At 44.2% G+C, this 27,040-nt stretch overlaps 8 protein-coding genes across 10 annotated transcripts; 5 read left to right on the forward strand and 3 right to left on the reverse strand.

Moving 5' to 3' along the window:
* The first annotated feature begins 104 nt into the window (after positions 1–104).
* Positions 105–2,007, forward strand: LOC131271768 (ER membrane protein complex subunit 2-like). The gene is made up of 4 exons (XM_058273297.1): positions 105–281; positions 382–947; positions 1,012–1,107; positions 1,171–2,007. Exons 1-4 carry the CDS (start codon positions 248–250, stop codon positions 1,396–1,398), a joined length of 924 nt encoding a protein of 307 aa, XP_058129280.1. The 5' UTR covers positions 105–247; the 3' UTR covers positions 1,399–2,007.
* Positions 1,928–3,144, reverse strand: LOC131259965 (uncharacterized). The gene is made up of 3 exons (XM_058261584.1): positions 2,221–3,144; positions 2,068–2,154; positions 1,928–2,011 (listed from the first exon to the last, which is right to left on the reverse strand). Exons 1-3 carry the CDS (start codon positions 3,142–3,144, stop codon positions 1,928–1,930), a joined length of 1,095 nt encoding a protein of 364 aa, XP_058117567.1.
* Positions 3,145–3,339: 195 nt separating this feature from the next.
* On the reverse strand, positions 3,340–4,756 carry LOC131271612 (ATP synthase subunit b, mitochondrial). Its single transcript, XM_058273101.1, has 3 exons — positions 4,616–4,756; positions 4,013–4,329; positions 3,340–3,938 (listed from the first exon to the last, which is right to left on the reverse strand). Exons 1-3 carry the CDS (start codon positions 4,641–4,643, stop codon positions 3,570–3,572), a joined length of 714 nt encoding a protein of 237 aa, XP_058129084.1. The 5' UTR covers positions 4,644–4,756; the 3' UTR covers positions 3,340–3,569.
* Positions 4,757–5,274: 518 nt separating this feature from the next.
* LOC131258900 (small VCP/p97-interacting protein) lies at positions 5,275–5,981 on the forward strand. The gene is made up of 3 exons (XM_058260294.1): positions 5,275–5,438; positions 5,504–5,671; positions 5,799–5,981. Exons 1-3 carry the CDS (start codon positions 5,379–5,381, stop codon positions 5,811–5,813), a joined length of 243 nt encoding a protein of 80 aa, XP_058116277.1. The 5' UTR covers positions 5,275–5,378; the 3' UTR covers positions 5,814–5,981.
* Positions 5,982–6,133: 152 nt separating this feature from the next.
* LOC131272192 (UTP--glucose-1-phosphate uridylyltransferase) lies at positions 6,134–11,331 on the forward strand. The gene is made up of 3 exons (XM_058273848.1): positions 6,134–6,383; positions 9,385–10,010; positions 10,077–11,331. Exons 1-3 carry the CDS (start codon positions 6,360–6,362, stop codon positions 10,960–10,962), a joined length of 1,536 nt encoding a protein of 511 aa, XP_058129831.1. The 5' UTR covers positions 6,134–6,359; the 3' UTR covers positions 10,963–11,331.
* A 697-nt stretch (positions 11,332–12,028) lies between these two features.
* On the forward strand, positions 12,029–17,577 carry LOC131260759 (bifunctional 3'-phosphoadenosine 5'-phosphosulfate synthase). Of its 2 annotated transcripts, none has more exons than XM_058262575.1 (4): positions 12,029–12,367; positions 15,309–16,791; positions 16,866–17,017; positions 17,085–17,577. In XM_058262575.1, exons 1-4 carry the CDS (start codon positions 12,326–12,328, stop codon positions 17,292–17,294), a joined length of 1,887 nt encoding a protein of 628 aa, XP_058118558.1. In that variant the 5' UTR covers positions 12,029–12,325; the 3' UTR covers positions 17,295–17,577. The 2 variants fall into 2 exon arrangements, with proteins under 2 accessions (XP_058118558.1, XP_058118557.1); XM_058262574.1 differs by lacking the exon at positions 12,029–12,367 and adding an exon at positions 13,971–14,120.
* A 473-nt stretch (positions 17,578–18,050) lies between these two features.
* On the reverse strand, positions 18,051–23,900 carry LOC131260758 (ATP-dependent DNA helicase Q5-like). 2 transcript variants are annotated; one of them, XM_058262572.1, is made up of 6 exons: positions 23,149–23,900; positions 22,428–23,074; positions 21,296–22,354; positions 21,085–21,162; positions 18,268–20,332; positions 18,051–18,187 (listed from the first exon to the last, which is right to left on the reverse strand). In XM_058262572.1, exons 1-6 carry the CDS (start codon positions 23,705–23,707, stop codon positions 18,105–18,107), a joined length of 4,491 nt encoding a protein of 1,496 aa, XP_058118555.1. In that variant the 5' UTR covers positions 23,708–23,900; the 3' UTR covers positions 18,051–18,104. The 2 variants fall into 2 exon arrangements, with proteins under 2 accessions (XP_058118555.1, XP_058118556.1); XM_058262573.1 differs by lacking the exon at positions 21,085–21,162.
* A 909-nt stretch (positions 23,901–24,809) lies between these two features.
* LOC131259484 (glycerophosphodiester phosphodiesterase 1) lies at positions 24,810–27,029 on the forward strand. The gene is made up of 4 exons (XM_058260986.1): positions 24,810–25,453; positions 25,510–25,708; positions 25,937–26,121; positions 26,185–27,029. The coding sequence occupies exons 1-4, from the start codon at positions 24,957–24,959 to the stop codon at positions 26,345–26,347; spliced, it is 1,044 nt and encodes a 347-aa protein (XP_058116969.1). The 5' UTR covers positions 24,810–24,956; the 3' UTR covers positions 26,348–27,029.
* Positions 27,030–27,040: the final 11 nt, after the last annotated feature.

A 27,040-nucleotide genomic window follows, 5' to 3' on the forward strand; every position in this document is an offset into this window, starting at 1 on the left:
AAATTCTACCACAGAGCTTGGCAGCTGTCACACGTTTGACGTTAGTTGGATGTCAAATGATCAAAATGGTGATTTGTCAATAATTTTTACAGATGACAGCAGGAACAGTCCCGGAGGTCTAATTTGTTCCATTGAAGGTGTTGATCGGAAATTTGTTAATTAAATTTAGGGTTTTCCTGCCAACCGGACCGAGTCGCATAGTATTTGCCTATGTGAATTAGGGCAACCAACCAACAGCGTCGCGAAAATGTCTTACAATGTGGAAGAAATGAGTTGGTCGGGTAAATGTGATCCTAAATTGATGTTCTGCTCGTCCCTGCCGAGCATGATGTACAGGTGATACTGATGAACGAACCTTTCGTTTTCATCCTTTTAATGTAGATGTACGGAATTTGTTCCGAAAGTGGCGAGACGATAATGAAAGGAAGAGCGAAGACGTTATGCAGCTTTGGGATGCCATACTGTCTAGCAAACAGGGCAAGCTCGGGAACGAACGTCACCTGGTGCTAGAGCAGGTTATTATCGCGGCCCTCGATTGCAACCGCGTCGAAACGGCAGAACATTGTGTTAGCATACTTTCTGCCGAGTTTCCCGGCAGCCTACGCATACAGAAGTACCGAGCGATGTTGCTCGAAGGGCTAGAAAGGTATGATGACGCTCTCGACGAGTTGGAACACATTATTCGGAAAGATGAAACGAATGCGGCACCTCGGAAACGCAAGGTGGCCCTCCTCAAGGCGCAAGGGCGTACTGCGGAGGCAATCAAAGAGTTGTGTGAGTACATGAAAATCTTCATGTCCGACCAAGAAGGTTGGCATGAACTGTGCAATTTGTATCTGGCGGAGAGTGAATATGCTAAAGCTGCGTTTTGCATGGAGGAACTGCTTCTTCACAATCCACACAGTCATTTGATCCACCAGCGACTGGCCGATATTCGTTACACGATGGTGAGTAGGATTAGCCATAGAATTTTGCATCCGGAAGCTAAAGCTTAATGTTGCTGTCCTATAGGGAGGTCTCGATAACATCGAGATGGCCAAAACTCACTACTGCAAAGCGGTGAAATTGAATGTTAACAATCTACGGGCCTTATATGGACTATTTTTGGTAAGTGAAACTGAATGCAAGAATCGAAAGAATTGTCTACTAATATTAGACTTCTATTTCCAGTGCTGTGGGCACATCACCAACTCCAAGGCCGCCATTGCAAAGCGAAAGGAGGCACAGAAACTAGCACAATGGGTCATGGGACAGATTCAGTCACGCACCGAACTCTCTGCGAAAGATACCAAAATGACCCAAACCAAATCGGGTAAATGTGGAATCGACAGCAATGGCGAACTACGAGCGCTGGAGCAAGCGTTTGGTGGTTTGGATGTTGGAAAGTTGACTAATTGACCAATTTATCCTGAAATCATCCCCAATAGTGTGTATGAATCATCGTTGATCGATATAATTATTGAAGTTCATTCTTTTATCACACCTAGACGGCGCACTTGCTATACACTACTTGCTAGTCCTATCTAATTTCACTTTCAAAGGTATGCTAACGATATGAAAAAGCTCTGAAAATTTATTATGTTCGAGTTTTTTGAAACCCATCGATTTAAAAGCGACGAAATAGTAACGCAGCCAATAGAATCGCAATTTTCCTTACCAATGGGATCGATTAATCTTCATTCGTTATGAGTTTATATCGTTTATTCAAATTACTGTAGATGTCGATAATAGAATGCAAAGTACGTATTGTTCGTAAGGTAAGGAGAGAAATGCAAATTTTTACGTTGATTGAAGGGTAAATAAAATTTTGGATTGATTTAGTATCTAATTGGCTCTTATTAAATTGTATGGTAAATCAATTGAATGAATCTTAATGAAGCTTTTAAGAAGTGTGAAGTTTTATTTGCGCCAATCTCAATTATAATGCTTATTGACTTAACTTGGATATTTCCATTGCTTTGCTATCGAACTGGATAAGTATCACGACGTAGGTACTAATGTAACCAATCATCTGCAAATAATAAGTAACATGGAGCCGGTGTATATCTGGATGAATTTTGTTCTTACCGATGCATAAGCTGGCCAATTGAGAGGGACAAAACATGTTCTAATGCCCAGCGGACGATGGTGTAATTGAAGTGATAGGGCTAACAACTGAGAGAAATTATGATTTTATTTAAATGCATTAAAAACCATGCTTCCCATTCCCATGTTTCCTACCTGGTCTTGCAGAAGATTATCGTTTGAAGTACGCAGCATTAGGTGAACCAATTTAGAAAACCTATTTGCCTCAATTCGCGCCCAGGCCCCAAACAAAATCGTTGGCAAAACGAAAAGACTGTTGTAAATGCTCCATGCTACCGTTAACCTGGCAAAGTTGTACTCCGTTTCGCCCAGTACTACTGCGGCGCGATAGTACGAAAATAAGGTAAATATTAAAAGGGACGTGTACGCGGCCAAGCACATGAAAACCTGCACTAGAAACAAAGCGTTTATGTGCTGAACAATAGCGGAAAGAACATTGTGTAAATCAGTCAGGCCAGCTACCAAATGGTGGAGCATTACGATATCTTTCCTTGCCCTTGATGCCGTAAAGCTTAGTCCGTTTTTCACCAACGTACACAGCAACTTCAATCTGCACCAAACACTTAGCTCACAGGCCATGAACAAAATGAGGAACACAATGTATGGAATATTGCTAATGTCGATAAATGCCACCAGCAGGATGGTGCCGATTTTGTTGAACACCATATTGCCGAAAATGCCTGTCGCAATGGACAAGAGTAGTGTAGCTATGAAAAAACCAGCCACTAGTCCGGTTAACCACTGATTGACTTCATCGCACCGCATGCGAAAGTCCAACCGTTGAATTGTTTTATCGAAGTACTGTATCGAAGATGATATTTCTGTAATCCTGCTTTTTCGAATGAGCATGTGGGAAAGCTTCACTATACTACCAGCTGTGGCTATCAGTAGAATGGAGGGCACTCCAATATCGAGAAAATATGAGCCTGTGGCCATATGAAGAGGCTCATAATGCCAGGTTACCACAAATACGATGACGTCTAATACTATAACGGTGATGAACAAAAATATGCTACGAAATGTTGTGCGTTTGGGACAGTACAGATCCGACAAAGCCATTATTTGACGATTTAGGTTTAGTCCGATGGATCTCTTCAAAAACTGTTTCTGCTGGAGACCGAATCTAGAAGAAGCCATTGCGAAGAGAAACTAACATCTAATGGTTGCATGGTAAAATTGTACAATGGTCGACGCACCCTGAAAAAGTGTCATCAACCATCGCCCGAATGAATAACTAAAGACGTCAGGGGAATGAAATTAACAATAACCCATAAATTGTTTCACTATCGAGGCGCTCTTATCGATGCCATATATTATTTAGATACGCGTTTGTTGGAGGATACATCGGTGAGCGACGTCGGTACGCGTTTTTTCCGCAGATGCTACAGCAAAGTCACACTGCCAGCCTTGCACATTCTAACATTTTGTTGTTTTTTTCCTTTAGGCTCCGATTGAAAAGATCGAAAAATAACCACATATCGTATTTACTTCGATCTGGCAGCCAATGCGCCAAGGTCGGCAATACACTTGTTAAGGTTTTCCTTCTCCTGATCTGGGGTAATCGATTTAACCACATTGTTTACAATCCAGTCCACCATGTGCTTCTGAGAGATGCGGCGATCCACGTTCTGACGCTCAACCTGGTAGTCCAGGCGTTTCTTGACCTCACGGTATGCGTTCATGGCACGTTCGCGGTAGGCGGCTTCCAGTTGCAGGGCAACGTTCTCCTTCTTGGCTTGCATCAGCATTGTCTGGCCTTCTGCGCGCCATTGTTCCTTCTTTTCATCTTCGATGGCCTGGCTCAGCTGCTGGATGCTATTCTCGCGGCTTTCCTTCCACTCGTTTTCGATTTTCTGGAAAATAACGCAAAAATGAAACGCGTCAAGATCGGGCGATGCTGGCACATTTTTGGCGGAGAAATACTTACATCGACCTCCTTGTCCAGGTAGTTAGCCATCGCCGGGCCGAACTTCTTTACAGCGAACACAACCATAATGGCAAGTGACAGGCCATTGTAATATTCATGCTCCATAATATAGATTTCCTTGGAGCACAAGTACGTCAGCAGACCTGCACCAAAGACATACGGACCAGTAACGCCGGTCTTGTTGTAGAAGAAAGTAAACCATTCTTCGGGCAGGAATCCCAGGCGAACCTTTCCTCCATGTTCCGGTCGCTTCGGGCGCTCAGCTGGCTGGCTGGAAGCACCACGGGCCAGCACTAGGGCTGCGGGCTTCTTGGCCGCTACCGACAGAACACGTAAGCAATCGAGATTTTAGTAAGGAAACCATTATCAATCTATCAATTGAACGACAAAAGGGCAAGCAGCTAGGCGATCGCACTTGATTGCACAACTATTTGATTATCTATCTTGGCTGTTTCGCTATTTTCACGAACAAGAAACCGCAATTCTGACACTTGCCGATTACATAAACGTACTATTCTCCGTCAGGATACCATGCTAGGTTTGTTGTCCTTTTAAGATATTTCTGATGTAACTGATAAATTGCGACCCACTAACTATGCTCACCTGACAAAAGCACCGCTCTGGACAGCATTTTCAATCGCTTTAAAACAATTTACTCGATCGTTTTACTGAAGAAAGGGCCTTAGTGCGCTCTGTTCGGAGACGACGAAGAAAGATGGTCGACAGTATTTTTTTTATTTTTCCTTACGTCAAATGAAATGTGTAGGGTAGTGGTGGGCACTCCGGAGCCCACTACCGACCCCGAAGCCAGCTCCACACCGACGGTTCCAAGCATACGGGACCCCTTTTTTTTGGTTACATAATCTCGCAATGAAAAGTTCGTGGAGATTAGTTGCTTTTTTCACACCCGGCCCCGGAGCTGGTAGTTTGGAGCCAGTAGTTCGGAGCCGGCTCCAAAATTTACCGGAGTTCGTCGGAGCCGATTTTCCCATCACTAGTGCAGGGTTGCTTTATAACAAATTAGGGCCTGGTCACAGCTTCACAGCAACGCACATGTTTGCGTTTTCCATCCGCCAAAAGAACAACGTTTTCAACCTTAAACCATCATTAAATTCAGTTCAATGTACACAAGACATGAATAATTCGAATGAATTATTTACGTAAGTATAATTTGAACGCAAGCAGACACGTAACGCATCAGCACCGATTCAACCAATGCAGCATTCGGATCGTCTAGGTGTGGACACAGCTTCATTAACTTGTCAACAACAAAATCCGTCGTACCTAGCAGCAGCTGTTGATCAGTCATATCAGATCAGATTTTTGGGAAATCTTGTTTGGATTTATTTTCCTTGAATACAGTAAAATGGGGTTGTGTTCGTCGTGCTTTAAAGGGTCTACCGAAGAACTGCTAACTCCAGATGCGGTAATCTGCATGTCTCCAGCATAAAGGAATAAAGTAGTTCCTAATCATATTCATTCCAACCGTAGGAAGTAAGGCGACAACAACAACGAGAAGCCGCAGAACGACGAAGGATTGAACAGGAATCTCGAGGAATCAAAGATTTGGACAAACTGCGCCGGCAACAGCAGCGAGCTGCGGAACAAGAACGACGGGAACAGGAAGCTAGCAGAATGGGTGGCCAGCCGACGCTCAAGGTAATACTGCCCCCCGAATTAATTTCTCTTCAGGAACAGGCGAAAGAAGCCGAACGGCTCTATAAACTCTCATACTGCAACTACTTCTCTGCAGGATCTATCTACAAAACTTTTCTTTTCTTTGCAGTGGCAGCAAGATTAGCGGTGCAGGATTTTCTGACGGAGGCAAAAATCTTTTTTATGTATTCCTCGGACTTATGTATTGTTAACTTGTGTGTATGAAAGGTGTTTATTTATGTTTGATAAAAATCAAAATAAATCCAAATCATGGAATCAAAAGTATATAATTAAATTGAAAGTCAGCTATTGAACTCAAAAAGTTTAAATGTTGGCTCTTTTCTGATTCATTCTGATGTATCCAACCTACACCACTGCAAGCGGGTGTTTACAAACGCAAGGCAACAACAAAACGATAGCAAACTGTCAAAAACTGTTTTACCTTCTTCTGCGGTCCGACGGGCGACTTTCTTGTACTCGTCGGGAAGTGAAAACAGTTGATCCGTGGTTGCAGACCGTACCGTCCGTTTAATTTGAGCTTGGATACCGCCGGTTCGGTTTACGATTCAGTTACGTGTCCCAAATTGTGGTGTTACTGCGCGCCAATTAGATTTTGAGCTTCAGGGAGGCCTGCAGTGTAGAGTGTGGTTCCACTTGTCGTGATACCGGGGACTTGCTTTCGATCCACAGAATGCTCAATATTCCGAACGAGAAGGTAAGCCGATAAGATAACTCATGTCCTGATTAGTCTCACTTTATTAGTGTACACTTTAGTGAAAGATAGTCTGATGAGATGGCTCTTCCCGAGCCGACGTATTTCATTTTGTTTAACTCGTGACCTTGGACGACCTTGGCCTCTGCTAGGATGCTAAAATGAGATGTTGATCGGATGACAATCGGGTGGATTGGCTTAAGCTTAAACAACACAAAATGGATCCGAGGCATTTCGACTACATTTATTACATTTTAAACTGTGCTACTCTGGGACCCACCTTTATGTAACTCAACCCTCACATGGGGGACTCAACCAGTTCTATACTGTGCTAAGGTCGCATCTTATCTTTGGCAAATCACTACCTGTATAGCGCAGGCTGTTTGATTCGGTTCGTTAGGTTATTTTCTAAACTCAACTGGTCAACGGAATATTTACAAATATGAGGCACAATTTTCTCACCACTCGTATACATCTTTCTTCCCCCACCCATCTTCCGTTGTAGGGATGAAAGTAGCGTAACCTTGTCTTTCCACTTCGAAAAAACGCTGATTCGTTATCATTCTCTCAGCACTGGCAATAGTCCTATCGCTAATGCACGGGTCTGTCTCGGGAACTTGGAGATTTGAACGGTCATACTTACTGGAAGCACACGCAATAGCAATTCAGTCCCGTTTAGGTCGAAGAAGAGGCCACACACGCTACTTGGATCGTTTTAAATTCTACAACTGGAACTGATCCCGACGAGTGTACTTGTGTTTAATATCGTTTCCGTAATAGTTGCAACGGATCACCGGAGGTTAATTGAAACTGTTATATGGGAGTGATCGTACAGTTTGGAAAACGACCGTTCAAATTACAGCCATAGAAGCCCCAAAATGACCGGCGCCATCGACTTGCTACTAAGTGTAAGATTTATTAGGGTGCATTTATATTTATAGTACGATCATCGTTGATCAAAACAAAGTAAGGTTTAAGGTGAGCGTCCTTGCGTCCAAATCGCGTCCTTGCAGTGATAGCATGACCTTAGCCCTTCCGGTGAAGCTACCCTGTCGCGGGAAGCAACATTCGAATATTTTTTGAAGAACAAATGAAAGTCAACAGACACAAGACCTGAGATAAGAGTAACGGTCGCGTGTAAAGTGATACGACTAATCTGGAAATTTATAAATCTGCTTTTGGATGCTGAATATCTTGAAAGGAATTGTACTTCCAGTAACTTTTCTCCTTATCGAAGAAGAGCGAACTCGAACAAAATGCATGTTTGGGGGAATATGTGGTTTTGTGATATCAATTTCCAAAACATGTTGTAAAACAATACATCTTCGAGCAGATGTGAATACGATCGCCTATATTTGTACAGTTGAGCCCAACAGCGATGATGCAACGAGTGATACCAAAACCATTCGCTAGATAATTTTCTACCAATGTCGGTTTTGGGTGTTTGTCGTATAAAATGTTTCTTATAGCTATATATTTAGCGTAATAGACTCCTGTGCGATCAGTACAGTTTAATAGCGTTATCCTATCATGCAATGGGGTTAGTTGAGTAGGTCACGTTGCATCACGTTTCCGAAGACCACTTGTGCAGTATTATTGCTCCGGATTAATTACACCAATGAGGAAGCTTTGTAACAGCTTGTTTTGCTTACTTTGGTGACGCTAAAGTTTAAGCTGATAGTGTTATCAGTTTACGACTATATTGCAAAATAAAAGTACAATAGTACTACAGATGAACCAATAGCAATGTTGGAAGCTGTGTCATTGCAACTGTTCCAAGGTCAAAAATATGAACTCCAAGGTGTTGGCACTGATGTATAAAGGAAAAGAACAATCATAAAAAATACCGATCACCAGCATGACTGGCACTACAATACGAGCCACTAGTCAAACTGGACAGCTTTGAATGTATCGTTCTAGCGAACTAGAATTGATAATCATTAAGAACCCGGTTTCACCTACACAAAACTACAATATGATTGATGGTAATCCAGCATAACTTTTTGTCGTTGGGCTAGGTTAAGAATACCGGTAATTCTACCGTCTCACAATTTCGACAAGATTATCTTTTTCCACTGTAAACGACAACTTTAAAGCAACTTGCTCGTTCTAAAGGGGAAGGGATTTGCGAAGCAAAAATCTATAAAAGACTTTGTGAATACTCTCAATGGTTCAGTATCGCGCTGTGATGATCAAACGCTGTTGGTTAGAAGATACCTGCTCGTGTGGCTTTCTGTTGCTTTGATTTAAGAATTAGTTAATCATAGTACCGACACTACAGTCAATCTCCAAGTTTGGTGGAACAATTGAAATACGTTCCCACTGCCATCGAAGCGCTGATTTCGCAGGAAGCGTCTAGAAGTCAACGTAACGTTAAGATCGGAACCGGGTATGATGTTCAGGCTACAGAACTCTTGCATCGTGCTGAACGCTGAGCCAGTCCACAGTAGTGCGGATGCGGGAAAACCGCATTTTAAAATGTTCCATTCCAACGTTAGCAATGGGCAGGTTCGTTTGCGAAGCATAATTATGTTAAGGCCTTTGCGTACAGTGCAGTTGACCTCCTCAAGAACACCACGCGACCGTGAAACCAACTCGTGGTTTGGCGCAGAGATGAATATTTTATTCTAGTGGCGCTCGAAACGAGCTTAATGGTGAACAGCAATTCTATTTTAATAACTATTGAGTCGATCGAATGACAAGCGAAAAATCATGCAGAATCTACTAAACGTTCAACGAATTTGCGTAGTTTGTGGTTCATACGTTTCTCTGAGTCCTATTAAATGAAATCCAACGTTTCGAGTTTAAATTACTGTCGCAAATGGGTTCGTTGAAGGTTACCGAAGCGAAAAATGTTATCCAGCGCGCAACTGCCATGTATCATGTTCGTGTCCATGACTCATCAATGTCCCCATATTAATCGCGTGTTTTTATACAATGATAGTGCAAGATAAAGGTTAAAAATGGTCTAAATTGGGATGTTTTTGTTTCGACTACTTTTTAGGTACGTGGACACCAGCGTGTACCATCGGATACGAAAGAGTTCCACGAGGCGACCAAGCGTGATGCGTTGATGCGTTTGAAGAAAGACCTGGACAATTTGCTGGAGACGGTTGAAGATGTGCGGCGGCCCACAGTTCAGAAGGAAATGTGCGGTTTCGAGGCACTCTACCATCGATTCCTGCAGGAGGACGGACCCTCGGTCGACTGGGATCGGATTGAGAAGCTGCCGGAAGGAGCGGTAAAGGATTATTCGACGATTAAATCGCCCCAGGAAGATCACATCCGTGACATGCTGGACAAACTAGTGGTGGTGAAGCTTAACGGCGGGTTAGGCACGTCGATGGGATGTCATGGGCCAAAAAGTGTAATTCCCGTGCGTAATGATTTGACTTTCCTAGATCTAACTGTCCAGCAGATCGAGCATTTGAACAAAAAATACAATGCTAACGTACCACTGGTCCTCATGAACTCCTTCAACACCGACGAAGACACGGAGAAGGTTATCCGGAAGTACAAGGGTTTCCAGGTGCAGATCTACACCTTCAATCAGAGCTGCTACCCACGAATTAGCCGGGACTCGCTTCTTCCGGTCGCTAAAGATTTTGCCATCGAGAATGATATTGAAGCGTAAGCACGATTATAATCTATACTTTGTAATGTCAAGTTTCAAATACCCTTTACCGTTACTTACAGATGGTACCCGCCTGGTCACGGTGATTTCTACCAATCTTTCCAAAACTCGGGGCTACTGAGAAAGTTCATTGAAGAAGGTCGGGAGTACTGCTTCCTCTCCAACATCGATAATCTGGGCGCAACGGTGGACATTAAGATTCTGAACCGTCTAATTGGTGATGATCGACAGGGTGACAAGCCGATCGAGTTTGTGATGGAGGTTACTGATAAGACGCGCGCGGATGTGAAAGGTGGTACGCTGATAAACTACGAGAACAAACTGCGACTATTGGAAATCGCGCAGGTACCGAAAGAGCACGTGGATGACTTCAAATCGGTCAAGACGTTCAAATTCTTCAACACAAACAACATTTGGGCACGACTGGAGTCGATTGAGCGAGTGCTCAATGCAAAGACGATGAACATGGAGATCATCGTGAACAACAAAACTCTGGACAACGGTATGCGCGTGATCCAACTGGAAACGGCCGTCGGTGCAGCGATGAAGTGTTTCGACGGTGGCATTGGTATCAATGTTCCACGGTCAAGATTTTTACCTGTCAAGAAAACTTCGGACTTGCTACTCGTGATGTCCAACTTGTACAGTCTAAAATACGGTTCATTGGTAATGTCACCACAACGCATGTTCCCGACGACGCCACTGGTCAAGTTGGGTGACAACCATTTCAGCAAAGTCAATCAGTTTCTTAGCCGTTTTGCCAATATTCCGGACTTGATCGAGCTCGATCATCTCACCGTGTCTGGTGATGTTACCTTCGGGCGTGGGGTTTCCTTGCGAGGCACGGTTATTATCATAGCTAACCATGGCGATCGTATTGATATCCCGGCCGGTGCCATCCTAGAAAACAAGATTGTATCCGGTAACATGCGTATTCTTGATCATTGAAAACTTCGATGGCCACTTAAACTTTACACCCCAGGCCAGTTAGTTTCTTAGAAGCTTTACTACTAAAGAATACGTTATGGTATGACTATTTAGAAACGTGGTTATCATTAGATGATGAAACAGCAATACAAAAAAATAATAACTAAAAGGCGGATTTAAAGCTCTCATGTTTGATTGGTTTATGTAGTTTAGATGGTTTTTCAATGCGTGTTTTTTGTATCATTGTTGTTTAATAATGTGTTTAATCCGCACAAAATACTTCATATAAATAGGAGCGTTTTTTTTTACATGAGGCGTTAAATAAAACGGTTGAATCAAAGCAAAGTGATTTCATAAATAAATTCCTGTCGACATATGGTCATGCAAACATGGGGAAAGTAGTCGTTTTTGGAAATGTTTTAAGGTGTACAACTTAAAGACCTTATGCTTTAGGGTGTGATGCTTTCTTGAATATTCTTCAACATTTTAATTCTAGGATTTAGGTGTGTCGATTCGAATCGAATTTTAGCTGGTGGGATGTCGACATCTGTTATGAGCTGTCGGTGTTTTTTTTGCCCTGCATCAGACGGAAATTTTGTCGGACTGGAAACTGCGTATTAAGTTGTTCATTCTACCAAAACATAGAAAAATTTACCAATCAGAACTCAAGCAACAACGGTAAACGCTATGAACTCACATATTAAAAAAATCTCGTATTGCGAAATCGCGTATATCGAGTATAGCGTACTATGGGGATCTACTGTAATAATAATTGCCACCAAGGTTACTAAACTGCCCGCTAGGCAGCTCGAAATATCGTTCTAAAAACGTCCTACGCGCGGAACAAACATTCTACTTTTTTGTATGGTGGTGAAACAAATGCAGTACGTTTTTGACCAGTCGTGCTATTTCGTTCTACTTCCCATACAAAACTGCTCGATGTTTGTTTCATTTTAGAACATTTTTAGGACGATTGCTCGAAATCGCCTAGCGGGCGGGCAGTTACATTTGACAGACGATTGTTTACAAAAATCCCGTTCGCCGCATTCCATACTTTTGGCTCTTTATCAAAGTTTTGTCACGTAAAGTACCGGTGCTAAGCTTGCAAATGCTCGATTGCCAACGGCAGTTAAATATCCAATTATTGCTGACGGAAACTCCGCACGGAGGTTAGGCGAAGGTGCTCAAACACATCTCGATTTATTCCTTTGTAGCAGCGATAGTTGTGTCGCATGTCTGTTTCTCCGCCACACAGTGCTAATTGTAGAGCTTGGTAAAGTAGCACAATTAGATTGTGAGTTCGTCAGCGTACCGTGTGTGTGCCTCAGTATTTTCTAAAGTAAACCAAAGATAGATTGTATAGGAAACAGTTCTAATAATCAAGATGAGTGGAGAACCAGACAAGGCAGCAAAAAAACAGAGAACAGTAAGTATCCGAGATAGCATTTCAATACAACAACTCTAGTATGGAAAGTGATCAACATGGAGAACAATGTATATTTTCATAAGCATTGTCCGAGTTCCACAATGTTTAAACTAGCTAGTCAGGAAGTATTTTGAAATCTGCTTCGACGATATGGTTTAGATGTTCATACTTCCGCTGGAATGTCCAGTTTCATAAAGCCTGTTTCAAATAAACACCAATTACTTGCAACATGCTGATCTGGATACGCTGTAAGCAGTTTTTAATGTTGAATCTAGTTGAAAGGGTGAAAAAAGTATTAGAAAACGGAAACATGCTCCAAACACGTGATATATGTTAATTGACAATACATATGGCATACTTTCGGCATAACACTACAGTGCCATATGGAATGTGAATTATCTATCGAATGTGAGGCATTGGAGCTGATAGTGGGGACAGAATATTTGCTGATAAATGTAGAATTATCTCAAATAAAAATTAAGCATTGCTGACTTACACCATTTAGTTCCATGTTAATTATTGGAACAAGCACAAATAGTTAGGGAGCTAAATTATTTAAAACAAACCAAGTAACACACATGCTTTTCAGCAATGGTTGTTTGATTTGACTCGCTGTTCACGGTATGGTGTAGTGCTGCGTTGACAAAAGGCATTAAAAATTGCATACGCAGCAATTCATTAATTTAAAAAAACATACACGAACGTTATGCTTATCAAATAAGTTTATCGCAGCCGATAGTCGTACATACTGCCTCGATTGGTAAGGGTCACCAAGCGCACAAGTAACAAGACAAGTGCTTCGGTCTGCACCATAACCCTTTGCGCATTGATTACATTGAGCTCTAGTACGTTTCTGCTCGGCCATTGGCAGCCAGTTTGTTGTTGGGTTAATGAACATCAAGGTACGGTGGTAGGCATAGCGGGGTTTGATTATGAAGCGCGGTTGTAATAAATAAATAGGACACAACGATCATGCGTACTGCTCACAATACGTTTAGACGGCGCCACGCGTTCACCTAAAGTCGCTTTGTCTAAAGCAGGGAATTTGCAATGCTGCTCTGACGCATTCTGTTGAAAAATATGTACCACGTATTTCCTACCGATGGTGCCATCTTAGAGGTGGAAAATAAGCTTGGAAAACGGTTAAAGTGACGAGGAAAAAAACAATCCAAAGCAAACCACAACAAAACAGTGCGGGGAAAGGGTCATACGATCGTCTTGTTTTGGTGTGTCGATCGATCGTTGGAAACTTTCACCCAGCGAGGAAACCACCGCCACCGAGCTATAACAGCGATCTTCCGCATTGGCTGCATTATAATCATTGCAAAAGCAAGTTTCTTCGAGCGCAGCTTCCAATCTTCGAGCAATCGCGTTCCACCGATCAACGTGATCGGATGTGCTCACAAGCTCAGGGATTTCCTTCTCGTTAGCTGCATTGTGCAACAAGTACCAAACGCTGTGACGTGCATGGTAATTTAAAGAAGTTTTTTATAGTGCTATTTCCCCAATTGTTTGTTCGAAAAATCCAACGATTGTGCCGCAACTAGGGCAACCGAAACGTTCAAATTCAAAAATTCTACAAATTTAGACCGATCGTAGTGAAATGTTCGTGAAGCGCAGGAAAATCGCCAACTTCAATAATAACTCCTTTCTAAGTAACTCCAACTATGAGAACGAGTGCGTTAAACGCCTCCTCCCAGCAGAGACGCGCTGTAGTAAGCACAAGAACTGTCCAGGAAATGTTTCGGCGGAGGTAAGTTAGGCGAACCTATGCGAGCTCATTTTAACGCCAACCATATCTTATACAATGTTCCCTACACGCGGGAGAAAAAAAATTCAACCCGAACCTTCAGGATGGTCCTCGACATCATCGTGTGTATTGAAACTTTCACTTATGCGCACCACTGAATGATCGCGATCCTCCTTTCTTATGCAAATCACCCAACTCCATTGAGCAATTTATGGCGCGCACTTCTCCAGAGATGAGTGTGAAATTTAAGGCAAAAAAATACCGTTCCCTAGGAAACAGCTTGAGGAAGGCTTCACAACGGTTATGGTAACGGAAAATAGGAGTCAAGGGAATAGTTTTTGAAGCTTTCTTATTTCATCCCGCGAGTGTGGACATTGACTGGTTATGTAAAAGACAGGCGGGTCGGGCAACGACCTGCATTTGAATCGTGATAATATATCTTGAACGAATAAAACGAATGGGGTAAAATTTGCATTCAAAATAATATTTAAGAAATAATTAACATCCGGGCAAGCAGTTTTCCTGCCCTTTACATTTATCAAATATCAGTATGGGGTCTAAACTAAATACCTTCCTAAATGAATTTCCACCCGATGATCGACAAAGAAATGGATATCGATTCCGTGAACTTATTCTATGAGGAAACTTAACATCATCCGACACGATGTCGCGTGTAATGTGCGTGATCGTCGACTCTCATTTATCACGAAACAAACGAAAACTGCACAAACAAAGTGTACCGTCCTATGGAGCTCAGAAGGTTTTATTCAAACCCCACGATGCCTCTAGCGTCAAATGCAACAAACGAGTAATGTGTCCCCTTTGCTATGGTGCACGTTTCCGGGGGTGTACACCATTGCCGCTGTGTAGGGTTATCTTGGATGGCGGATTGAGGTACCGCTGGGAAAGGAGACGCATCTAACGGCAAACCCGTCATACAGAACAAACAACTTATCTGTGTAAGCTTATTATCGGCAATGTTTCCTACCTAAGTTGTCATGTACTTAAGACTTGCGTCTCGAGACGGTTCACGTCATTCGACGCCTTTCCGTATGCGTGTAACGATGCAAGAGGTGGTTTTTCGCTGTTGCTTTTCATATATGAAGATCAGATCGATAGTTTATTATAGTACAACGGAAGTATTCATTGGTTTTGTTTATCTCTATCTCTTCCACTATCTTGTTTCCACAGTGTCTTCAAGTAGCGACAAATGTCACCGAGCAGAAGCATAATGTATCGCGCGAAATACGAGGTCAAAACCTTGGCCTCTGTCGGGGGTTCCGCGGATGTACGGTGTGGCTGACAGGTCTGAGTGGCGCCGGCAAGACTTCGATCGCGTTCGAGCTGGAGGCCTACCTGGTGTCGAAAGGGATTCCTTCTTACGGTCTCGATGGTGACAATATACGCACTGGTCTTAACAAGAACCTCGGCTTCTCGCAGGTGGATCGCGAGGAAAATATTCGACGCGTGGCGGAAGTTGCCAAGCTGTTCGCCGACAGTGGCGTGGTAGCGATCTGCAGCTTTGTGTCCCCATTTGCCGAGGATCGCGAGATGGCCCGTAAGATCCACAAGGATGCTGATCTGAAGTTCTTTGAAATCTACATCGATACGCCGTTGGAGGTTTGCGAAACGCGTGACACGAAGGGACTGTACAAGAAGGCCCGCCAGGGAATGATTCAGGGCTTCACAGGAGTGACGCAGGCGTACGAGGCTCCAGAGTCGCCCGATTTGCGCGTTAGCACGGAAGGACTGTCGATTCGTGAATCGACGCTCAAGCTGATTACGCTGCTGGAGGACGAAATGATCATTCCAAAGTTCCTTAAAGAGGACGAGGCCCTGCCGGAGCTTTTCGTGTCGGAAGCACTGAAAGCGGCTCTGGAGGCGGAGGTAAAAACGTTGCCGGCCATACCGATCACAACGGTAGAGTTGCAGTGGCTGCAGGTTCTAGCCGAAGGTTGGGCCTCCCCATTGCGGGGCTTCATGCGCGAGCAAGAGTATCTGCAATCGCTCCACTTCAACTGTCTGCAGAACGACGACGATGCACCGCGTGTCAATCAATCGGTCCCGATAGTGCTGTCAGTTAGTGCGTCCGATAAGGAGCGTCTGGAAGGAGTCAGTAGCCTTACGCTGCAGTATGAGGGGCGCCCAGTGGCGGTGTTGCGGAAGCCGGAGTTTTACGCCCAACGAAAGGAAGAACGCTGCGCCCGGCAGTTTGGTACAACGAACCGCGATCATCCGTACATTAAGATGATCTACGAATCCGGCGATTATCTCGTCGGTGGCGAGATCGAGGTGCTGGAACGTATCCAATGGAACGACGGTCTGGACAGCTACCGTCTGACGCCGAACGAGCTGCGTCAAAAGTTCCGCGAGATAAAGGCGGACGCCGTTTTCGCATTCCAGTTGCGTAATCCCATCCATAACGGGCACGCTTTGCTGATGAGCGATTGCCGGCGGCAGCTGTTAGAACGTGGCTTCAAGAATCCGGTACTATTGTTGCATCCGCTTGGTGGCTGGACGAAGGACGATGATGTACCGCTGCCAGTGCGCATGGCACAGCATCAGGCCGTGCTGGATTCGGGTGTGCTGGACAGGAAGCATACCGTGTTAGCAATTTTTCCTTCTCCCATGATGTATGCAGGACCGACGGAAGTGCAATGGCATGCAAAGGCTCGTACGTAGACACACACACACATACTTGAGTTGATTCGTTTTAGAAATGCTCTTTTGTCGATTTACTTCAACCAGGTATGAATGCCGGAGCGAATCATTATATTGTGGGACGCGATCCTGCCGGAATGCCGCATCCTGATAAGATGGTCTATCCCGATGGAAACCTGTACGACGGAACACATGGAGCGCGAGTTCTTAAGATGGCTCCAGGATTGGATAGCATTGAGGTAAGCCCCGACGCATTGCTTTCAAGTGATCATGCTCCTAATCGCTCCAACAAATTTGGCTTTGCAGATTCTTCCCTTCCGCGTGGCAGCTTACGACAAATCGGTCTCGAAAATGGCCTTTTTCGATCCAAGCCGAAAGGAGGAGTTTGATTTCATTTCCGGTACGCGAATGCGAACGCTCGCACGCAACGGTGAGAACCCACCCGATGGTTTCATGGAGCCAAAGGCTTGGCAAATACTGTCGGAGTACTACCAGTCGCTGCAGAGCACGAAGTAGTGCGAATGAGGCTATCGTTGGAAAACGGATTTCCTTTAATTTTGTTACACAAGCATAGATTTGATTCATTTTGGACATCGAAACAGATTCTCTAGAATATGGCATTTCTTGGTTGCTTTAATTGTTGCCTTTTATGTTAAAGAACAATCTCTATCTGTAACATTCGATCACATTTTATGATGTTGTAAATGCACCGGGTAAATAAAGCGCCGAACTGGGTACTTTTCCGCGACTTTCTCAGCTGAACGTTATAAACAACACAAGAACACGTTAACCTTATTTCTTTATGCGATGGTATTTTTTATTCACACAATCCTTGTTAGACGACTTCCTCGCGCACTAAGTAACATATTTATCTGTGTGCAATGTGACGGCAAAGCCACCGATTTGCTTAGTTTAGCCGGATAAATGTTAATCATAATTCATCTTGGAGGTTTGCAGACACGCGATTCGAGACCGCAGTAGTTTGTTACGTGTCAGCGGCGTAACTGGAAACTTTAAAACTGCCATCGCTACCGAAACTACCGACAGCCGACATTGGTTTTCTTTTGAGCGCATGGGTTGCAGTCGAAAAAAAAGTAACAATGGAATATTCAATCCTCGCTAGCTGATGACCAATAAAAATCAGCTTCAGCTTGATCATGCACCAAAGTAGTAGTTCTCATCATTGTTTATCTAGCTCTAATATTTACAAACGAAGATCTTACAGCTAGAAAAGATACACCAAGAGCGGCATCCATCGGTTGCATATCTTTACATCCTCCTGCGCGGTCTTGTTCGAAACGCGCAAATGCGCGTTTTGCTTCGCTTCTATTTAGGAAAATCGGCCTCGCTTGCAATGATTCCTTTGTGAGCCATCATGTCGTCGATGTACTTTTTCACTTTTCGCTCGGCTAGAAAGGTAATTGTAAATATAAAATACATAAAATTGACTGACTATATTCAGGGTTTCAGTCTTCTGAGTTTAACTTACCGGTTACATCGGCTTCGTAGAATTTGTGAGAAATTTTCCTTGCTAGCCCTTTAAACAACTCTTTCGAAACTATCTTCTCTTCGCGATAGTACGGCATTAGGAATTGAATCACGCAGCTGGCCAGATTTTTCTTCTTCTTTTCCATTTCGGCCAGCTGTGAGCCGGAAGGTGTCGATCCGGCAGAGTCCGGAGGCCCTCCAGGTGTGAGACTGGCCGAAGAATGAGTTACGTGCTGCTGTTGGTTGGCAGCCGCCGTGACATTGTTGTTTACGTTAACACTCACACTAGCAGCTGTGTTTAGGACAGCGGATTGTTTCAGTAGAGCTCCGCTCTGCAAAATTATGCCGCTGGAAGTGCTTAAGTTAGCTCCCGTCATTCCAGTGTATCCGCCCATTGGAATGCCTGCGGATGCAGATGATACCGGTACACCGCCCCCGGAAGACGGAGAATTTTTAGGAATACCAGCTAAACGCGGATCGACGGCGGCTCCATCGTACGGTGAACGGTGATCGTACGCGCGCTGCTTCTGAGTGTGCTTTTCGTGATGCATGGAAGTCTGTAGTGGTGGAGATGCGGGAGAGGATGAATGAAGCGGCGGCGGCGATGGAGGTACGTAGTTTGCATGCAAGTACTGGTGTTCCGGTTCCGGAGAGGGCGACATCGGCGGCGGAGATGCTGGTGGAGGCGGATGATTATCCTTTACCCGGTTGCTGCTGGCCGGAGTTGGTTCGGGATCGTCATCCCACATATCCTCGTTGTTGAGCATCTGCGAAGAACTGCCACTGCCAGTGGCCTTCTGTGGCCCATAACTGTTGTATCCGGACGACGATCCGCCTCCCGAAACGTAAGTTGCCCCGATACCGTAGCTCCCGCCTGCTGAAGCGGAACCGCTCTCGACGTAATGCGATACTCGTTTTTTCGGGGCCACGTAGCTGGCGAACTCTTCCTCAGGCGACGGCGATGGCGGGCGTCGGACAGTTTGGTGGTGATGGTTGTGCTTCGTACTATTGTTCGCCTCGTGCTCCTCCTCGTAGCTACGCTGCTTTTTGGTTAGGCCGCGATCGTACTCCCGATCGTACTCCTCTTCTTCGTATTGCCGCCTCCGTCTTCGTGCGACCTCATCTTCTTCCCAGTCTCGCGAGCGAGAACTACCGGAGCGGTAGGAGTAGGAACGTTCTCGTGAGTACGATCGGCTGCTTTCACGCGACCGTTTGTAGGAATTCTTTTGCTTGGTTCGCGATCGCTCACTTGAATATCCCCGAGACCCGGACCGGGATCGTTCCCTGTAGACGCGGTCCTTCGAAGCCGTCCGCGAACCGGACGTAGATCGACGGCGATGATCGCTGTGTTCGCTCAAACGACGCGTCTGTGACGGCGGGTCTTGGTACGCTTCGTTCGACACATACTCCACCGACGGGGATCGAGGCGATCGAGGGGATCGGGGTGATGGTGGCGAGCGGGGAGATCGTGGAGATCGCGGTGGTGATGGTGGCGATCGCGGCGATCTAGGTGAACGGGGAGAACGCGGTGATCTTGGCGAAATCGGAGAGGTTGGAGGTGATCGTGGTATTGGGCCTCCGATCGCTGATGGCGCGGGAACCTGTCCCGGTGGCGCCAGTTCGTTGCTAGAACGTCTGCCATCTTTCTTTGGATCAGCGTCCCACATGTCACCATCGTCGATCGTCATCAGGCCGGATCCGGAGCCACTTGCCAACGCCGTGGCCGACGAGCAGGTACTATTTTTGGCGCTAAAGTATGAACTGATCGATGACTGACTGAGGCCGTCACGGTCCCGCGAGGAGCTGGGTTTTGTCTGCAGCTTCGAGGATCGCTTACGATCGCCATTCCGTTCGCTCCGGTGATGATGGTGGTGATGATGGGAATCATACTTCTTGTCATGGCCGTCCGAGCGAAGTTCTTGCACGACATTGTCGCCATACTTGCGCTTTAGATCACCCTCGATCGTCCGATAATCGCCGCCCATGGCGGCACGGTGCTTTGGACAGTGCTCCTTCAGGCGAGGAAGAAGCATTTTGTCGGCCATGGCCGATTTTATAGCGGATACCTACGGAAAGGAATAAGCATTAAACTGATAATCTAGCAAAAGTTCAGCCTATCTCGGCAACATTGACGCTGCACCAGTCAACCACGAAGGAGCAGTAGAGAGGAAGAATACTAAATTTCGTTTCGTTCTGCAATGCATAAAAGAAAAATGCTACAGTGGATCGATGTTAAGCTTCTCTTTATCTGGACCAAATTTTTACTTAATATCTGCCAATTCGAAAGCTCAAGAACAAAAACAGGACTTAACATTTTTCCTTATTAAAACATTATTTGCATATGCTAACAATAATACCTGCTCATAGTTTTGAACCTTGATTTTTGACATATTGATTGCATGGGGGCGGATTGCAGGATAATCTTCTTCGCTGGTTGATCTGATCGTTGAACCCGGCGCATTTTCACTGGTAAACGCAAAGACAACACAATCGAGCGACAGAGGAAAAGTGTGGTTGAGTTGGCGATTGAGACGGATACTCAGTACAACATAAGTTGAAGCTGATGGTGTGCTAACGACGAAAGTTGGTTGGGTGGAAGTTGAGCAAAGAACCTAGCCTTGGGGTTTGCTAGCCGCAAACGCACTCTGGTGAATGCTTTCCCAGCAACTTGCGCCTTCCGTCGTTCGGGTCTGGGTCGACGACATTGCAGCCGTTTGCCGTACGCTTCTACACTGGCAACATGTGTTGTAAATACACGTTTATCGTTGATAGGCGTGGATTGAAAATTGATTTGATTCACAAAAAGCGAAAAACGCACCTTGATTGAAACTTTCTGAACTGATAGGTGAAATGGCGGTAAATAAGTATATTTGATTGTACTAGGAGGCCATATGTCCTAGGACGTATGCAAAAAATAAAATGAATGTGAGAAAATAGTTCAATTGTATTTCACCCAGACTAACAATGGGGTCTGGGTTGCAACGAAGGAACAGAAATTGCTCGGAGCGCTCACCAATCATCTCACTTACCTGCTTAACAATCGCTCGATGGTACAGACTTTTCACTGTATTCTTGGTGAATGCCTCATACTCCATCTCGACGGCGATGTCCTCGAAGTCCTTGTACACCAGGCTATAGTCGGGATCTTCGATACCCTTGCAGTTTTCCACATTTTTCTTCATCAAATCGGCCAGGGTGGTAACGTTGGTTTCGCGAGTCGCAATCGTCAAACCACTTACTTTCACGGGAGTCTGCATGGCAAATTTTACACGCCCAATTGTGGCGGAACGATGCATACTCATTTCCTTTGCACCCGCTGCTTTGCGTAGCGCGAATTGCTTTTGGATCAGTAAAGCGGATTCACTCTGTTTGCGCTTGTCACGTCCTTCACTGTAGCTGTTGCTGCTTCCATCATAATACTCGTTATCTGCACCTTTGCGGCCACCACCGTACAAATCCGACGGATCCTCATCATAAACGGTCATGGTTTTGAGTTTCCCAGTGTAAGCGAGCTGCTGGAACATTTCTATCGCTTTTTCAACCTTTTTTGTATTCGTGCACACGTCGCACATGTTGCGACAGTCTGGCGGGTCATCTCCAAAATAGTCCGAGAACAACCGGTGCCGGCAGCGAGCAGTTTCACAAAATTCCACCATCTTTTCAAAGTTTTTCACAGCCTGCTTGACAGCCTCTTCTTTGTGCGTATCTTGGCTCTTCTGCAAATCCTGGCGAAGAAGGAATTCGATGGATTTACACTGCTCTCGGCAGTGGTAAATGCGGCAGTAGGATTTCTTTCCATCGCGACCAGCTCGACCCGATTCCTGGTAGAAGGCGGCCACGTTCTGCGGGTTGTCCCAATGTACGACAAATCGCACCGAGCCTTTATCCACTCCCATGCCGAAGCTGATAGTGGCCGCTATGGCAACGTACTTGCCCTCCATCCAATCCTCCTGCACTTGCTCTCTTTCCGACTGCTTCAGCCCAGCATGGTACGGCACCGTACGAAGGCCTAGCTTTGTCAAGCTAGCGGCCACACGCTCGGTATTCTCCCGTGTGCGGCAGTAAATAATGCCACACGCCCGCTTGCTCTGTAATGGAAAGAACGACGTTTTTGTCAGTACAGTAGTGTAGCTGCTTTGTGAGTGAAATGTTCACACTTACCGGCTTCACTTCGTCCTGTTTTCCCAGAATACCTTCGATGTATTCTTTCAAATGCAGGTAGTCGTCCTGGATAGAGTTTTTAAATACAACGTCGTAGTATAGATTGTGTCGGAAGCAGTGGGTTTTGAACATTGCCACAGGTGCTTTCAACCGGAGATTTTTCAAAATGTCTTCGACAACTTGCTTCGAAGCCGTTGCTGTCAAAGCTATCCATGGTATGGAAGGGTACTCAGTTCGCAGGTTACCCAGCTTCAAATAGTCCGGACGGAAATCGTGTCCCCATTCACTGACGCAGTGCGCTTCGTCTACTACTACATAGGCAACTTTGCGAAATTTGACCAACTGGCTCATAATTTCTTTGAACGTTGCAGTATTAGCCTGCTCGGGGGTGATGTACAGAAAGCGTATGTCTGTTTTTACACTCTTCAGATCGTTCAAAACTCGCTCACGGTCTCGAGCACTCATTTTCGAATTGATCGAATCTGCGGGGATTTTATTTCGAGCCAAAGTGTCTAGTTGATCTTTGATCAACGCTAGTAGCGGGGAGAATACTATTGTTACTTTGTTATCTTGCATAACGCCGGGCAGTTGAAAGCAAAGCGATTTTCCTGCTCCCGTAGGCATCGAAACGTACACATCACGCGTTCCTATAGGAGGGGAAAAATAAAACAAACTCAAATGTAAAAACGAACTTAATACTCTTTTGTTTTTAGATACATACTTGCAATGATTGTTTCGATAGCTTCCTTCTGAAGTTGACTTTTAAAATCACGATGGCCGAAGTACTGCCACAATTTCTCTAGAAGTATTTCATCCGCTTTTGTTTCTTTCGGATGAGCCACCCTGCGCCCGGAGCAATCCGGAGAATCGAGAATGTCAACACCATCTGTATCCGGCAGTTCCATTGGCGTCTGTGGTCGATGGACAATGTCATCGTAATCATTCATGGGTGGCGTTTTGGGGGCTCGGGGAGGAACATAGTCATCATATTCTTCACATTTCGGATCTTTCGCGAGAAGTTCCTCCAGCGACGCATCGATGTGGGCATCGATTTTTTTGTTATAAACAACGGGTTCAGGCACCACAGGAGGGGGTGCTTTCTGCTGAGGTTCGGGCAGTGGCTGTATCACTTTCGTCACTGGTTCGGATGCATTCTGTTCGGATTTTGATTCAACCTTTAGTGCAGTGCCGTTTGCTTTGCGCTCTGCACGATTATTTTTGACATTTTTCCAAAATGACGCCTTCAGGCACTCTTGGAACTTGTCGAACTCCGAAGACATTTTGACGGATGCCGAAGCTCCCGTCTGGGAACAAACGATATAACTTATAAGGGGCAGAAAATGCCTATTGTTCACAGTATCCAAAGTGCTGTTTCTACTTTTCACGCGCACTGACTCTAACTGCAAAAAAGTCCATTCATTTGCAACAGTTTATCGACCACACGGTTTACCGGATCCATAAGAAAAACTCTATAAAATGGACCGAGACGCGACTCGTCCGCCAGAATCGACTTTTTTACTCCGCTGAAAAATCTAGTGTTGGCAAAATCGGAATTCGGAAGATCCGAAGAATCGACCTCCAGGCGGATTCTAAAGGATTGAGTCCCATTTGAAGGATTCGAGTTAGATTTGATTTGTTTGGGATTTGAATAAATTTGATTTGATCGGTGCCCGGTTTTGATTCGATTCTGACTTGATTTGATTGAGACTTGATCCGAATCTATTTGAATTTGATGTGACTTGATTCAGATACGAGATGAGTCGAAAAAGTCACATAACGAGACGATGTAAAGCCAAAGTGAATGATATCAGTTTACTCAAATCGAACGATTGAGTTTTTCGTCCGATTTCACTTACGACTATTGAGAATTTCTTTAGACAGAATTGAACATTATAATCGCTGTACCCGGTATTCCATACTTACTATGAAAATCGTTTCATCACGGTAGTAGATTTTCATGATCAACAGAACTACTTACTATGGAAACTTATAAATTAGGATTTAAATCAATCATTCAGTAGTGAGATTCAACTCAGGCACTGCTCAGTACGCACATCACTAGTGACACGCCTGTTTGATGGCTTGGGATTCGAGAGCGTAGTAGGGATTCGATTTATCCACCGCTAAAACGAACCTGAAAGCGCAGCTTGAAATCAAAAGCTTTAAAATCCTTTGTCAGAACTTTAAAAAAGTGGCTGAAGCTACTTTGTTAGTTACTTTTTACTAAATGCCACAAAATTCGTAGAAGTGTCGATAATCGGGGCCGACCTTTTTTTCATAAGTCGCGAAAGACACTAAACATTTTCTCATTAACCTTAAACAACTTAACCTACCTTGGTATTTTTCCATATAAAACGTCAAAATGTTCTAAGTGTCGCTCCCGTGTTTTGATATCCTGTTTTTCCGCAGGAAAACCTAACAAAAAAGAGAAAACATGCAGGAAAAACCAATCATCGCCAAAGCAGTCGAAATAAAGTAGCATAAGTGATATCATATATTGGAAATCGAACGAAAGTCATACCGAATCGCATGTATTTTGCGACAATCTTTCAAGTTTGTAAAATGCTTTATCAATTGTGTTGGTTTCTTGCGACATGCTGCACTTTCCTGGTCAACGCCTTGTGGTTATGTTGTAACTTTGCATCAGTCGGCATTCCATGGTTGATGCTTTTTTTCGTTCTGCTATGCATTGCATCTAAATTCGTGAAGCTGAGGTCCCCTGAAGATGAGCTTATTATGTCAATGTTATCTAAAAATAAAACGGCACAAGGAAGCGAACCGCTGTACTGGCCGATCATGAGTCGGGGTGGTGCTTTCGATGCTCCAGATAATTCGCTGGCTGCCATCAACCAGTGTCTCGCACATCAATATCGGAATATTCTGCTGGACCTTAGCGTTACCAGTGATGGGAAAGCTATTATTTTTCACAAATCCACACTCGAAAGAGCTGACATAAATGAGCCAGTGAGCCGACTGCATTCCAGTTTCTTCGATAACTTCAGCATTACCGAACATCATCCACTGGGGTAAGAAACTAGTAGAGGAATTCTCGTTTCAGTATAAAAAGACATCATTTTTACAGGGCCCTTTTTCAGTGCGAGATGGTTGTGACGTTCGAGAAACTGTTGAAATTACTTGAAACCACTGATTTCACAGTTTTCCTCTTGGCTTCCGAAGTAAGCACCAACTTGCTGGACATCGTTTGTGAAGCGGTGAAGAATTCTCCAATATTCACTAAACGAGTCATATTTTGTTGTTCTTCAGCGTCGACCATTTATCGAGTAGGTTTAATTTTTCCCCCAAGACGATTATGACCGCGAGACTAGATTACACCGTGCCATACCAAAAAACTGGTACGGTCAAGTTTCAAAAACCGATTTTGGTATGGTGCGCTGCAACCCGGAAGTGTTGGGTTGCATTTGGTATGGTACGCTGTTATATGGTCCCGCGGTTAGACTCAGTGTGAAGCAAGTGTAACGATAAAATGTGTTCCTTTTTTTATTTCGCAGCTACGTCGCGAGTACCCGAAGCTGGTGTGTGCACTATGGATGGCAAAATTTGGATGTGTTAAAATGCCTCGCTTTCTCAATACCTCTGCTATATTACTATCAATCATCGGTGCCATTTATCGCAATTTAATTGTACCAGTCGTTGGTATTAGCTTTGTCTTTCTTCACAAGGATGAGTTTAATGCGTGAGTATATAATATGTGTTAACAATATAACAAGGGTGCTAAATCATTTTTTATATGTTTCAGACAAATCGCTACACTATGGAATAATGTTGGTGTTCGGCCTATCGTGTATACAATAAATTCACCGAACGAAAAGCGTTATTTTCAACAGATAACGAAAACGCTCTATGTCACGGATTCACTCCGCTCTGAACCTCAACTTATATTCAAATCGTACCGAAAATAGTTTTTCTAGTAATTTTTGTAACAGAATAACAATAATTTGAGATTTTAAGTTAAGTAAAGCACACATATAGTAGCTCACTGTTCTTTAAAGTGTGCAAACAAACCGCATACTTATCTAGTCCGCGAAAGATTGGTGTAATACGAATAATGTATTTTTTTTTGTATAAGGTATGTTTTTGAAAACTGAAACGTTAGTACATATAAAATCGGTATAGCCAATGCCTAGTACTGTCATAGTAAGCAGCAGTATTTACATGTCTAACATTTTACGACATCTTCGACTTGATCATTGACTCAACGTCGTGTTGATAACGTGCCATCCGGGTTCCTGAAAGCTATAATCCTTGAAGGAACAGTTTTCGTTCGACTACCCTACGTAAGGAACTACTGCTCCGTATATTAGGAAAGAACACGATAAAAATAGTTTGGAACTGCCCATCATCCTATAATTTTTATGAGTTATTGGTACCAAAGCTAAAGAAGTGCAGGACCGAAGGCTTGGCATATTTGCACTAGCCCTTTACTGTTTTATTTATTATTATCTTTGAGAGAATAATGGCAACATTAAGTATTACCAGTTTCCAAACCGGCATCACCAATTTCCTGAACGCATGTATATCGTCTAGATTCAATAGCAACTTTTTTAAAACGTGTGTATTTTAAATCCTTTGCTTAACATAAAATGATTTTTGTT

Source organism: Anopheles coustani, chromosome 3 (genome assembly GCF_943734705.1).
Source record: "Anopheles coustani chromosome 3, idAnoCousDA_361_x.2, whole genome shotgun sequence".
Taxonomy (NCBI): domain Eukaryota; kingdom Metazoa; phylum Arthropoda; class Insecta; order Diptera; family Culicidae; genus Anopheles; species Anopheles coustani.

Bases quoted from the DNA above. Each gene is read 5' to 3' on its own strand.
- LOC131271768 (XM_058273297.1), top strand. From the start codon at position 248: ATGTCTTACAATGTGGAAGAAATGAGTTGGTCGG. The intron at 282-381 runs GTAAATGTGATC...CTTTTAATGTAG, and splicing joins GGAAGAAATGAGTTGGTCGG to ATGTACGGAATTTGTTCCGA. The intron at 948-1,011 runs GTGAGTAGGATT...GCTGTCCTATAG, and splicing joins CCGATATTCGTTACACGATG to GGAGGTCTCGATAACATCGA.
- LOC131259965 (XM_058261584.1), bottom strand. From the start codon at position 3,144: ATGGCTTTGTCGGATCTGTACTGTCCCAAACGCACAACATTTCGTAGC. The intron at 2,155-2,220 runs GTAGGAAACATG...AATTTCTCTCAG, and splicing joins ATAATCTTCTGCAAGACCAG to TTGTTAGCCCTATCACTTCA. The intron at 2,012-2,067 runs GTAAGAACAAAA...TATTATTTGCAG, and splicing joins ATTGGCCAGCTTATGCATCG to ATGATTGGTTACATTAGTAC.
- LOC131271612 (XM_058273101.1), bottom strand. From the start codon at position 4,643: ATGCTGTCCAGAGCGGTGCTTTTGTCAG. The intron at 4,330-4,615 runs GTGAGCATAGTT...TTCTGTCGGTAG, and splicing joins CAGAGCGGTGCTTTTGTCAG to CGGCCAAGAAGCCCGCAGCC. The intron at 3,939-4,012 runs GTAAGTATTTCT...GTTATTTTCCAG, and splicing joins ACCTGGACAAGGAGGTCGAT to AAAATCGAAAACGAGTGGAA.
- LOC131258900 (XM_058260294.1), top strand. From the start codon at position 5,379: ATGGGGTTGTGTTCGTCGTGCTTTAAAGGGTCTACCGAAGAACTGCTA. The intron at 5,439-5,503 runs GTAATCTGCATG...TTCCAACCGTAG, and splicing joins AACTGCTAACTCCAGATGCG to GAAGTAAGGCGACAACAACA.
- LOC131272192 (XM_058273848.1), top strand. From the start codon at position 6,360: ATGCTCAATATTCCGAACGAGAAG. The intron at 6,384-9,384 runs GTAAGCCGATAA...ACTACTTTTTAG, and splicing joins TCAATATTCCGAACGAGAAG to GTACGTGGACACCAGCGTGT. The intron at 10,011-10,076 runs GTAAGCACGATT...CGTTACTTACAG, and splicing joins ATCGAGAATGATATTGAAGC to ATGGTACCCGCCTGGTCACG.
- LOC131260759 (XM_058262574.1), top strand. From the start codon at position 13,971: ATGTTCGTGAAGCGCAGGAAAATCGCCAACTTCAATAATAACTCCTTT. The intron at 14,121-15,308 runs GTAAGTTAGGCG...TTGTTTCCACAG, and splicing joins CAGGAAATGTTTCGGCGGAG to TGTCTTCAAGTAGCGACAAA. The intron at 17,018-17,084 runs GTAAGCCCCGAC...TTGGCTTTGCAG, and splicing joins CAGGATTGGATAGCATTGAG to ATTCTTCCCTTCCGCGTGGC.
- LOC131260758 (XM_058262572.1), bottom strand. From the start codon at position 23,707: ATGTCTTCGGAGTTCGACAAGTTCCAAGAGTGCCTGAAGGCGTCATTT. The intron at 22,355-22,427 runs GTAAGTGTGAAC...TTTCCATTACAG, and splicing joins AACAGGACGAAGTGAAGCCG to AGCAAGCGGGCGTGTGGCAT. The intron at 18,188-18,267 runs GTAAGTTAAACT...TTACCTTTCTAG, and splicing joins CTACGAAGCCGATGTAACCG to CCGAGCGAAAAGTGAAAAAG.
- LOC131259484 (XM_058260986.1), top strand. From the start codon at position 24,957: ATGTATTTTGCGACAATCTTTCAAGTTTGTAAAATGCTTTATCAATTG. The intron at 25,454-25,509 runs GTAAGAAACTAG...TCATTTTTACAG, and splicing joins ACCGAACATCATCCACTGGG to GGCCCTTTTTCAGTGCGAGA. The intron at 26,122-26,184 runs GTGAGTATATAA...TATATGTTTCAG, and splicing joins CACAAGGATGAGTTTAATGC to ACAAATCGCTACACTATGGA.